Raw genomic sequence first — 12,870 nt, 5'->3', positions numbered from 1 at the left:
TGGAAAACTGAGGAAGCACAATGATGATAGAGAATCTGAGAGAAAATGTGTCTGCCCTAGTACAGCTGTGCACGGTGGGAATGGAGGAGGATGGAGAGAGAGAAAGACAGAGAGAGAGAGAGAGAGAGAGAGAGGGGGAAGTGAGAAACAGAGAATTAAAGTGAGCAGGAAACTAGTGACCAGATCAGAATATCACACGCTTTCCATTCAATTTCTCAAATACATAATGTAAACTACAAAAAAAAAACTACACTTTGTTTCTTGATTTGTTTCTTGTCTTCGCTTATGTTCCAATGATTTTGATAATAGATTTGTAGACAAACAAAAATCGTCTTATATATATATATATATATATATATATATATATATACATATATATATATATATATATATATATACACATTTGTCTCTTTATGTATGCTGTGTATAAATTTATTTTAAAATAAATACATGATATATAATAAATTATATATAAATACTATATACATTTATAATAAAATGTACTCACACAATTTTTTTTTTTAAATTATATTTAAATTATTTTATTTTTTTTACATTTTAAAAACTATTGGTTGATTAATTGTTTTTTGGCCAGCGTGGTCCATCCTAGTTTCTGTTATTGGAAAAATCCACTATCGGTAAACCTCTAATATACAGTATAAGCTGAAAATGTATGGGTTGCAAAGAAGTTCAAATAAGACATTTTTGATTTACAGTGAGGAAAATAAGTATTTGAACACCCTGCTATTTTGCAAGTTCTCCCACTTAGAAATCATGGAGGGGTCTGAAATTGTCATCGTAGGTGCATGTCCACTGTGAGAGACATAATCTAAAAAACAAAATCCAGAAATCACAATGTATGATTTTTTAACTATTTATTTGTACGATACAGCTGCAAATAAGTATTTGAACACCTGTCTATCAGCTAGAATTCTGACCCTCAAAGACCTGTTAGTCTGCCTTTAAAATGTCCACCTCCACTCCATTTATTATCCTAAATTAGATGCACCTGTTTGAGGTCGTTAGCTGCATAAAGACACCTGTCCACCCCATACAATCAGTAAGAATCCAACTACTAACATGGCCAAGACCAAAGAGCTGTCCAAAGACACTAGAGACAAAATTGTACACCTCCACAAGGCTGGAAAGGGCTACGGGGAAATTGCCAAGCAGCTTGGTGAAGAAAGGTCCACTGTTGGAGCAATCATTAGAAAATGGAAGAAGCTAAACATGACTGTCAATCTCCAAGAACTTTTTGGTCATAATTCCACTAAACGTGTTTGGAGGAAGAAGAATGATGAGTACCATCCCAAGAACACCATCCCTACTGTGAAGCATGGGGGTGGTAGCATCATGCTTTGGGGTGTTTTTCTGCACATGGGACAGGGCGACTGCACTGTATTAAGGAGAGGATGACCGGGGCCATGTATTGCGAGATTTTGGGGAACAACCTCCTTCCCTCAGTTAGAGCATTGAAGATGGGTCGAGGCTGGGTCTTCCAACATGACAATGACCAAGCACACAGCCAGGATAACCAAGGAGTGGCTCTGTAAGAAGCATATCAAGGTTCTGGCGTGGCCTAGCCAGTCTCCAGACCTAAACCCAATAGAGAATCTTTGAGGGAGCTCAAACTCCGTGTTTCTCAGCGACAGGCCAGAAACCTGACTGATCTAGAGAAGATCTGTGTGGAGGAGTGGGCCAAAATCCCTCCTGCAGTGTGTGCAAACCTGGTGAAAAACTACAGGAAACGTTTGACCTCTGTAATTGCAAACAAAGGCTACTGTACCAAATATTAACATTGATTTTCTCAGGTGTTCAAATACTTATTTGCAGCTGTATCATACAAATAAATAGTTAAAAATCATACATTGTGATTTCTGGATTTTTTTTTAGATTATGTCTCTCACAGTGGACATGCACCTACGATGACAATTTCAGACCCCTCCATGATTTCTAAGTGGGAGAACTTGCAAAATAGCAGGGTGTTCAAATACTTATTTTCCTCACTGTATGTTTTTGTGGTTACTTCCACTTGTGTTACTAAAATATTCTAAACAGTGTATTTACAATATATTATTTTATTTTATGAGGTATTCTATTTTAAAATTTACGTAAATCATAAATCTTGTTGGATGGGGCACATGTTTGATATCCTCTGGCAGTTTTCTGTTCGAACCAACAACATGACCCTTATTAAGAGCGCTTGCTGCAGCTGTGCATGTGTTTGATTGTTATGCATGCTGGTCACATCCTCTCTGATTCAGATGACACGACATTTAATAAGCGCACATGGTCACACAATATCTCATTTCTCCCTAGCTGCCTCTTAGTGCAGCTTGATTAACTCGTTTTATGGCATTTCAGAGCTATATAGCTTAAACATGAGACTGAACTGAATATTTAATTTCCTATTTGTGCATGTTTGCATGAAGATGATTTCAATGTTCTGCATCTGACAGCTGACAGTTAGTTGGCATATCTAAGAACATGTGCTGGTGGCAGCATCCCCCCAGCCCCCTACCACACACGACACACACAAACATGTAAGAAACTGTCATAGTGCCTTTCAGTGCTCACAATGAGAACTTTTATGGATGATAGCTGTGAGCCGGTGAGTACAGAAACAACATTTTCAGGTTTAAAAAAAAAGACAGAAAGTTACTGAACCAGTGCATAGAATACTGATATTATTTTGTATTCCAGATGTGCAAATGCTTATGTGCATATGCTTTTAAATCTAGTTAACTTTTCATTTTTTAACAGACAAATGCTACAGTGTTGTCTCGTATGTGACAATATTTAATTTGAGTATCCAGTATTTTATATCCATGCTCAATTCATGAAGTAATCATTCTTTTGAGTCGGTTCCTTTCAATTATTCAAATGGTGTTATCATGGCTGCATTCTAGCATACTACTCTTACTAATTTTAAAATATCTTTTTATGGTAGAAATTGTAAGAGTAGAAGCCTATGCTAGTATGCTAGCATTCATACTCAAGCTTTTTTCTGTGAATGTGCAAGACTTCTGCTTCATTATCCACAGTAGGGAAATAACGAGAAGAATACAGTAAGTGCAATAAATGGTAAAATTGTTTGTGTTACAACCCAGTGTGTTTATAATTAAGACAATACATTTAAAACCTAGCATAAGTACAGACAACATGTCCCTTAATTAAAGGGTCTTGCTGACATAGAGTGTCACAGTAGAGGTCTATGTACTGTATTTCAGCTCAATGAAAATGATTTGCATGCATATCAGATTTTGTAACATATCTCTCTTATTAGAGACAACTCGGCTTGTCCTCGGTGGAGGCTCTATCTCAGCTGCACACTCAGCTGTCGTCTGTCCTACAACAAAACAGAGAGAGCTGTATGAAATATGGCCACTGGAAGGCAAGTGGGCTTGCGTGCAATTTGTAATGCATGTCTTTGTTTAAAAATAAAGGCTCCAAAAGACGTTTTACATCCTGATACCATCGCAGAAGATCTTTTATTAAAGGTGACCTTATGGTATGGTGTTGTTCAGGCAGCATGGAGCAGATGTTTTCTGCATCACTCTGTGCGTTGGTCCAGTCTTCACTGGTCAGGGGTTTTACTGACAACCCTGTGTGCAACAAGTCTGATCACCTGCCATGTGATTGAACCAAACAGGTAACATCAATGCATATATTATAAATATGTGCATTAAATATATATATTTTTTTCATTGAAAAAGTTTGTGCATGATAAATATACCTACCAAAAAAAAAAAAAAAAAAAAACATTGTGTTATCAGCCAAAAAAAAAAAAAAAAATGCTTTGTGCATCTTAAACACTGAATAATCTGTCATTTGCATAAAGTCTGAAATGTTACATAAGTTATCTTCTTGTATGGTTGTCATAGTGACAGCACAGCTTTGATTGGCGGATGCACAGTGTTGCTTCTTCTTCTGACTGGGCTGATTGCCATGACAGTCCTCCAGTGGCTGAAGAGCGAGGAGATGCCCCGCAGAGTGGAGACTTTACTGAACACTTTACAGGGTTAGTCACCCTACTGAGCAAACATCCCCACTGCATCATTCGTTTGAATCATCCACTATTCTAGTTTGACCTTGTGGAAGACTGAGCATGCACATCTACTTTCCTGCCAGAAAATAAATTGTATTGCCTAGAGTTTTTATTTGATGGTTTGAAGGCTCAATTGTGTATGTATCTTAGTTACGTTTCATTAAAAAAATAAAAAATAAAATTACCCACCTTCATGTTTGCTCCAAACTGCAAATGTCTCAGAAGCAGGACTAACAGCAGTCCATTTGCTCTCATTTATTCTCATTTAAATCTAGAAGAAATCATTTAAAGGGCACGTATTATGTCCCTTTTAACAATATGTAATATAGGTCGCAGGTGTCCCCAGAATGTGTCTGTGAAATTTCAGCTCAAAATACTCCACAGACCATTTATTATGTCATTTTGAAAATGCCTGTTTTGAGTGGAAGCAGAAACATGCATTTTTTTTCTGTGCATGTACCTTTAAATGCAAATGAGCTGCTGCTCCTTTTTTCCCTAACAGGGCTGTGCCTTTACAACTTGTACTTTAGATATACTGCCAAAAAACATCTGTTTGGTTTTGATTATCATGTCTATGGGGCTGAAAACATGCGTTTTAAAGGCGCATCAGTTTAAACTTCTGATATATGGTTTTCTGAGAGCACACATCCGAAGCACGTGCACAGAAAGCGGCTGTCACAGGGCATGTGAGTACTAAACTAAGTTCTCTTTCATGTCTTACTGTGCTTAAACTGTCAAATACACAAAAGTTTACATTAAAAACACACATAAGTTACAAAAACACAGTCGGTTATATCTGTGAGGGTAAACAGCTAGGAAACAAATTGCATGTTTATTTTAGATATATGTATTAAGTGACAGTAGCATATACAGTACCTATACTGCTGTCTAAATTGTTAATATGACCTAAACAATCAAATAAAAGCAGAAAATCACTCGCTCTGGACTGAATAACATCTATAGATTTAATAAGAAGAGAAGACAGTTACCCTTTAATTTAAAGTGGGAAAAAAGTGGAAATTTAAAGTGGATCTGAAAAATTAGCAGTGTGTTTTTGAGCATGGTTGACCTAAACTCTGCAGGAATCTAGATCTTTAAGGTCTCGATATCACTTTCACTTCATGATTTATACAAATTATATAAAGATATCAGTGTCAAACAGTGGCATAGCGGTTATTAAAATAACAAAGCTGTTAGTAAAATTTCTCGGTAGCGGTTAGTATTTTTTTAAAGATATGCTTTTAAATCTAGTTAACTTTTCATTTTTGAATAGACAAATGCTACAGTGTTGTCTTGTATGTGACAATATTTAATTTGAGTATCCGGTATTTTATATCCATGCTCAATTCATGAAGTAATCATTCTTTTGAGTCGGTTCCTTTCAATTATTCAAATGGTGTTATCATGGCTGCATTCTAGCATACTACTCTTACTAATTTTAAAATATCTTTTTTATGGTAGAAATTGTGGTAGCCTATGCTAGTATGCTAGCATTCATACTCAAGCTGTTTTCTGTGAATGTGCAAGACTCCTGCTTCATTAGCCACAGTAGGGAAATAACGAGAAGAATACAGTAAGTGCAATAAATGGTCAAATTGTTTGTGTTGCAACCCAGTGTGTTTATAATTAAGACAATACATTTAAAATAATATGGTAAGAAACACCAGTTTTCGATATCAAGCAGCAAAACGAGCTGTTTTGTACAGCTAAAAATAGCTGGAAGCAGATGACACTGGAAGCCAGACACATTAAATTAACAAATGGCCTTGTACGCTTTTACGGGAAAAATAAGGTGGATACTTGGCACAGAGAGAACAGAAAGAACGCTGAATGAAATAGACATTTAAAGGCTTCTATTAAATTCAAACACGCGAATGCATTAGTTGGCCAACAACGAAAACACCTGCATTTGCAAATACCTGCAAAATCTCTTTACTGCAAATAGAGACATTTACCAACCCAAGTAAAGTACCACGACATTTTTGGCCTAGTAGCTACTATGTGTCATACCCTCGAAGTACCTTGCAATTGCATATACATGCAGCGATTATTTTTTTAAATGATTCTAATAATTAATTACATTTAAATAACGTATTTGTTTCATGTGTTTAATTATTTATATAGTAAATAAGTTTGAATAGTTTTGGAGATATTTGAACACATATTAGGTCAAATTACAGCTTTTATTTATAAAAAGTAATTTAAAGCAGTAGAAAGCTACTTTTGTCATCAATAGTTTTTTTCCCCTGTAGAGTAGTTGTTAGCTTATGCTAGCTAAAAAAATACTTTGGCAAGAAAAATAACTAAACTCTTTGAATGCATCACAGAGTTCTTGAAGCATCCTTCCTCTGATCGGTTAAGAGGCACAGAGGACTTGTTCGCCCCACCCTCCCCAGCCGTTTCACGACAATGGACCTATCGTGACGGGAAACTGGTCAATCTACCTGTCAGTCTCCTGGTGGAGGGTGACATTATCTCTTTACGCCCTGGCAGTGAAGCGCCAACTGAACTAAGAGGAATTCAGGTTAGAATACACGAGGCACTTAAATGAAGAGTTCACCTGAAAGTGAAAAGACATATGATTTTCTATTATAGCACACAATGAGAATGGGCAAATAACATAATTTAAATTTTGTGTGAAACATTATTATGAATAAATATGGCTATGTAAATACAGTTTCCCTACAATCCACCCGAGGCAGCACCTTTTGTCCTTTTATACTATTTTCAACGGATAAATGTAGTTATTTTCCAAATTGTTTGATTGGAGCTAAATTACGTTTAAAATGAAGCATAAAATGAGACCTCTGACTCAGTTGTGATTTTTTTTTTTTTTGGTTTGTCTCTGGTTTATGAGGACAGGAAGAGAAGCATGTTGTTTTATCCCAAGGTGATGTGTTTAGTCATCTCTCCTCTCCCCCTTCGCCATTGGACAGTGGAAGGCCCCGCCCACATCGTTTGCTCCAACCACAGCTCTTCAGGGTAACAAAGACTCCAGCGGCTGAGGTGGTTCAGTATGTTTATTTATTTATTTTCCCCAATAACATTTAATATTTAATGTACTTCTCAATTATATTTTATGGAAGCATCAGATGTTTCTCCTAAAGTACAAGTGAAAGGGAAAGAGTTTCATCTAACAAGTGCCATTGTGTTCCACTGGTGTTCTTGTACTCACTTTTGAATAAGAGTCTTTTGATGTTAGCTCATCTATCAGACACAAAACAGAGATCCTAGAGAGGGACTTAAGAGCTTAAGGACTGCATTCAATATGATACCTCATCATTACACCACCGTCACTGGATCAGCTTGTAACAACATGACATAAATGATCAAAGACAATGGTAAAGCATATCCTATGCACTTGAACTCCTAAACTACAGCCCATGGATGTTCACAAGAGCAGGATTTATGGAAAAAGGCCCGGAATTTGACATGTCATCTCTTTTATATTAATCTTTTTTGTGTAGGAGGTGTTTGGAGCTTTCTCAAGACAGACCCGTGTCTGTTCTGGATAATGAACGATTTACTGTGCAAAGTTTACTAGAAAGAGGCCCAGCGCCTTTTGTGCTGGTAAGACTTGTTTTTTATTATCTTTTCACATTTTGACAGATGCACTTGACAGATTTTTTTTACAAGAAGTGACTAACATTGCATTCAAAGTATTTGTGAAGTATGTGTGAATTTCCATATGCTACTCTTCCTAAAAAAAACAATGTACTATTGTACCATGCTACCTTTTGGTGTTTCTTTTTTGATAGTGGTAATAGATGTAATGGATTGCAATAGCTTTTTCACTGTCTATGAAAATGAAAAATATATAAATAAATAACTTCAAGAGCTGTATGCTATGTTTCTTTTTGTACCTGGCATATGCATTTGTTTCCTGTTTGGTCAGTCATTCTTCATCAAATCTTTCTTTTTTTCTTTTTTTTTTTTTGGAACATTATGTTTATTGGGTTTTTCAAAGTTAAACACAACATACAAGATACAGAATCTAAATATATAATTCCCATATACACTAACCTATAACATACCCCAGACCTCCAACCCATAGTGCTACAAATAAACCGGAAATAAAATTAAACAGGAAAACAGAGAAAATTAGATGATATCAAGTCGTTCTGTCCTGTTATGCCCAAATAAGAAAGGAAACTACCCCCAGTATTTGACAAACAAATCTTGACGGTTTTTTTTCAAACGAAATACAATTTTTTCCAAAGGTATATAAGTCATCAAATCTTTCTGACCTTCATTTTCCAGGTGCTGCTTCTGGTGCTGAATCTGTTGCGTATTTTGTTTGGCGCTCCTGGTGTGGGACCGTGGCCTGTCACACTCCTGCAGCTACCTGTAGGATATTCAAAAACAGTTCACATACACTGAAAAACACTTGCAAATACTAGAAATATATTGGTGATATATTGGAGACATATCAAAATCACAAATTCACCCACAAATAAAAAATAGCTGGAAATATACTCACCCTGAGGCCATCCAAAATGTAGGTGAGTTTTTAATCGGAACAGATTTGGAGAAATGTAGCATTGAATGGATCTCACTCTGCAGTGAATGGGTGCCGTCAGAATGAGAGTCCAAGAGCTGATAAAACATCATAATAATCCACAAGTACTTGTACTTACTTGTGGATTATTATGATGTTTTTATCAGCTGTTTGAGCACTAACTAGTTATCCCTTTGTTAAGCTGTGCGTTATATTTTTTGATGCCTTATTTCACAGAAATAAAATGTAACTTTATGCAAACTGTAGTTTTTTATTTTTTTAAATAAAATCTTAACATTGTATATTTAAAAATACTGACCAAAACATAAATGCATCCGTAGTAAATACATGAAATGTGTTTCAGGTGAATGGTGTTTTGCCTCTGTTGCCCCTCACTTTCCCCCTGCTTTGGGTTCTTGTGTGCATGTACGGAGAGGCCCGTGTTCTTTTACAGATGGGCTCTCAGCCAGCGGACTGGTGGGTATGTTCAATAAAGAGGAAACCACACAATAGCTGCCTGTATATTTATTGCTTACAACTGTAAGCATGTGAATGGATGTACTGTTGGTAATGATTTGGAATGCCAAAATGATTTCCTCATTTCATTGAACAGGAAATGTGGAAGTTGACCTGCAAGAAATGTTACTCAGTGTTCTGGGGTCAAACATCGACACTCTGCCACACTGCTAGTGTGCTACACAGTCTGGGATCTGTAACTGTAAGTGCAAAAGACATCAGGCACAATTAAATATATGCATGTCATTGCATTCAGTAATCAACTGGCATTTGTCTTTAAATTAATTGCTGCTTGTTTTAATATTTTATCTAATGCAGTGGCATTCATACCTTTTTATGTGTGTGCATTCAGTTGGAATTATAACTTACCTGCTGTACTGTACGTTGCATTATGTTTCTCTGCGCTACACACCCTGAGTGATGTTGGGGCATTAATGTTATTCTATCTCTCTCACAGTAATTCCATACTGTAATAAGACCTTTTGAGTGTGTACCAGAATGCAGTTTGTCACAGTATCAGTATGCAAGAATGTTTATGAACTAATGTGAACTTTGTTTACTCTGCACTTCTTATGATTAGATTTCTGAAAATGTCTTTATAAATATAACAAAATAGGCAGACAAAGTATCAGAAGTTAAAACCATAGTACTGAATGATCATAGTACCATACTCATATTCACAGTAGGGATCATATGGTTATTGGCCAATATTAGACATTTTGTAATGTATTTTATTGGTTTGTTGAATATTTAATTGTGGATGCTATTTTAGCTTATCTTTGCCATAATCAAATCTCATTAAAACACTAGTAATTTCAATACAATACATAAACACAATAGAATAATTTAATAATCAAAATGAATTTGTTATTAGTCATTTTCAAAGTATTAATTGCATAACTAAATTACACAAAATCTTTAATTATAATAATGGTCATCACATTAAATAAAATTATTGTCTTAGTGGTATTGGGCAGAATTTTAGTTTTATTTTTTTCACTGTATTTGCATGGCACTCCAAGGTATTCAAAAAATACCGTGGTATTACCCTGATGCATTTTTGTAAATGTAATGTTGGGGTTTGGGATTGTAATAATGATAAAGTTAATATTTATAACTGTGGTTCCCAGACTTTTTTATACGAAACTGCGGCTAAATCAGTTGGTGCCTCTTAGTAATTTGAAAACATTTTTTTTGCGTGCAATAGAAATTGATTTAATGGTTTGCAAATGCTTGTAATGCTGTAATATTTTATTGTTGCGATGTACTGTTGTTTGTCATACGTGTATTTGTATATCTTGGCCAGGACACTCCAGTGTCCAATTAATCAGTGAGGTTTTCTCCTGGTTAAATAAAGGCAATAATAATAATAATAAAAAAAATTATACAAAGGGCCAAAAGTAAATGTTGTAATATATTGTGATATTATATTATGTATTAAATAGAAAAAATATGTATTGAAACTAAATTTAATTAACATTTTTCAATTATTTTTAATAAAATTCACTTACATTGTTTTCTATATTTAAACTTTCTATATTAAAACTTAAAAAAATGTAAACAAAAAATATAAATTCGATATGAAGATATGCCAAATCTAACGTCACCACAGACCAACTTTGGTTTGGGCATCTCTCTGATTTATAATGATATTTATGTTGCATTTAATATTTATTAAGAATAATAAAAGTCACAAACTGTTTGTATGTGTGTGTTTGGTTGTGTATATGTATTCCAGGTCCTGTGTTGTGTTGATAAGCAGGGTATTCTCTCATGGCCCAGTCCAAACCCTGAGAAGATTCTGTTCTTTAGCAAGTCCACCTCATCACAAGAGACAGAAAGACAGAGGCAAAAAGAGGCAAAGAGAGAAAGAGGCAAAGAAACTGAAGAGGTTGGCCTAAAGGATGCCATTCAGGTAAAAAATTAAAAAATATATACGTATTTTGATCAAAATGAGTCTGCTTTCATGGGTCATAACATCTCACAAGGTCTCATCTGATGTCTTTATTCTCAAGATCCGCTCACTCTGCAGTCTGCAGATGTTAAGTTTGTCGGTGGGTCAGGCTCAGTGCGATGACACACGGGTGCAGTTTGATGACACATGCTGGCAGCGTCACGCCCCCTCTCTTCGGCCTCTGGGATTGGCTGTGCAGTTGGTCCTCTGTGACCCTGGAGTCGCCACCCGCATACTCCGCCTCTCCGACCACCTGACCCATGCCGCGCTGGTGCGCACTCGACCCCCATGTCAGCCGGTCCACCCACCCTGGGGCCTCTGCCATCTACCGAGGATTCTGGGTAAAGCCAGATCAGAGAAATAGCTGTGTTTAATGCTCCAGGGAAACGCACCTTTTGTCAAGGTAGTTTCACAACTGTGAGAAAGCAGAAGAGGTAGTAGAGTAAACAGCAAGGGATATAGTGTGTGTATCACTAGCAAAAAAGTATCAGTAGTGTTTCTTCATATGTACTATGGTAAAACCATGTTTCTGGACATTAGAAGCAAGGTACATTAAGTACCATGGAGTAACGTACAGTAAATACCATCATTTACAGAAAGCACTTTCTTTGTTTTTTGGACATGTCACCATTTTGTAAACATGTACCAGGGTATTCTTGGAAATACCTTGGAATATTATGTACACTACTGTTTGTTTGGGGTTTTTGAAGGATCATGTGACTCAGACTGGAGTAATAATGCTAAAAATTCAGCTTTACCATCACAAGAATAACTTACATTTTAAAATATACTTAAATAGAAAATTATTTTAGATTGTAATAATATTTCAAGGGTTTTTTTTTTTTTTTTGCATTTTTACTGTATTTTTTATTTTAGGTAAGGTCCAGCTTAAGAGACAAAAACATTAAAATAAACTAAAACAGACCCCAAACTTCTGAACAGTAGTGTAAATACCAAGATTCATTTGAATGGTGTGGTATATTTCCCATTACATAAAAATACTGGCATGGTATTTTTAATATTTAACATGGTCGTTATATAGCATTGCAGGGTTATTTAAAAATATATATATAATGGTAGTATCATGGTTGTTGTTTGATGAGTGTCTTGTAACCTGTCTTTCATATTTTCCAAAAATAAATATCCAGCAAAATTGCATTGTATTGGTGACAGTGTGTGTATATGCAAATCTACAGGCTTCTCCACCTCTGCGAAGGAGCCTTTCGAGCAGAGAATGAGTGTGGCAGCCTACACCCTGCCCTCTATCTCCTGCCCTGGAGACCCGGGGAACATTGCTCCACCTTCTGTGTCAATGAGACGGCTTCCTTTCTCACATCTCATAGCACTGCTGGTGCACCACACTTACACCGGTGAGCACACACACATGTATAAATGCATCAACATCTCTGGATGTTTGTGACATTACAACATCACAGCCAGTAGTAAACAGTTAATATGTTAGAAACAGATCGCTAGGATGTTATTTATTGTATACTGTGCATTGTGTACAGAAACAGTTTGTGAAAGTATGTAAGGGATAACATACAGCCAACTGGTCATTAGTGGAGGGGTTTTATTTGTAGATAATACAATATCCCACTTATTGCCCAGCTGCATACAAAATAAATAAGTAGACATGAAACATTTATGTAATTTTTTATATTTCTTGAAACTATTTCTCATAAATGTATAAATTATTATTATGTGGGAGGAAAGAGACCATGAGACAAGACACATGAAACTAGAACTGAAACTGTGTAGGACAGCATAATTTTAGTATTATTTATATACTAATTTGTTTTATTAATATTTTAAATTAGCTTTTAATTCTGTATTTTCAGTTTTGATTTTTAG

At 35.7% G+C, this 12,870-nt stretch overlaps 1 protein-coding gene across 1 annotated transcript in view; it reads left to right on the top strand.

The window, feature by feature from the left end:
• Nucleotides 1-5,532: 5,532 nt before the first annotated feature.
• The window catches only part of LOC131544046 (transmembrane protein 94-like), a 19,600-nt gene continuing 12,262 nt past the window's right edge, over nucleotides 5,533-12,870 (top strand). Inside the window, exons 1-9 of the mRNA XM_058781988.1 lie at nucleotides 5,533-5,596; nucleotides 6,376-6,572; nucleotides 6,911-7,062; nucleotides 7,516-7,618; nucleotides 8,309-8,395; nucleotides 8,911-9,027; nucleotides 10,801-10,977; nucleotides 11,078-11,357; nucleotides 12,213-12,386. Coding sequence (XP_058637971.1) covers nucleotides 5,533-5,596; nucleotides 6,376-6,572; nucleotides 6,911-7,062; nucleotides 7,516-7,618; nucleotides 8,309-8,395; nucleotides 8,911-9,027; nucleotides 10,801-10,977; nucleotides 11,078-11,357; nucleotides 12,213-12,386 — 1,351 coding nt within the window. The remainder of the gene's footprint in view (nucleotides 5,597-6,375; nucleotides 6,573-6,910; nucleotides 7,063-7,515; nucleotides 7,619-8,308; nucleotides 8,396-8,910; nucleotides 9,028-10,800; nucleotides 10,978-11,077; nucleotides 11,358-12,212; nucleotides 12,387-12,870) is intronic.

Source organism: Onychostoma macrolepis, chromosome 01 (genome assembly GCF_012432095.1).
Source record: "Onychostoma macrolepis isolate SWU-2019 chromosome 01, ASM1243209v1, whole genome shotgun sequence".
Lineage (NCBI taxonomy): Eukaryota > Metazoa > Chordata > Actinopteri > Cypriniformes > Cyprinidae > Onychostoma > Onychostoma macrolepis.
This window is presented reverse-complemented; position numbering and strand designations above follow the sequence as displayed.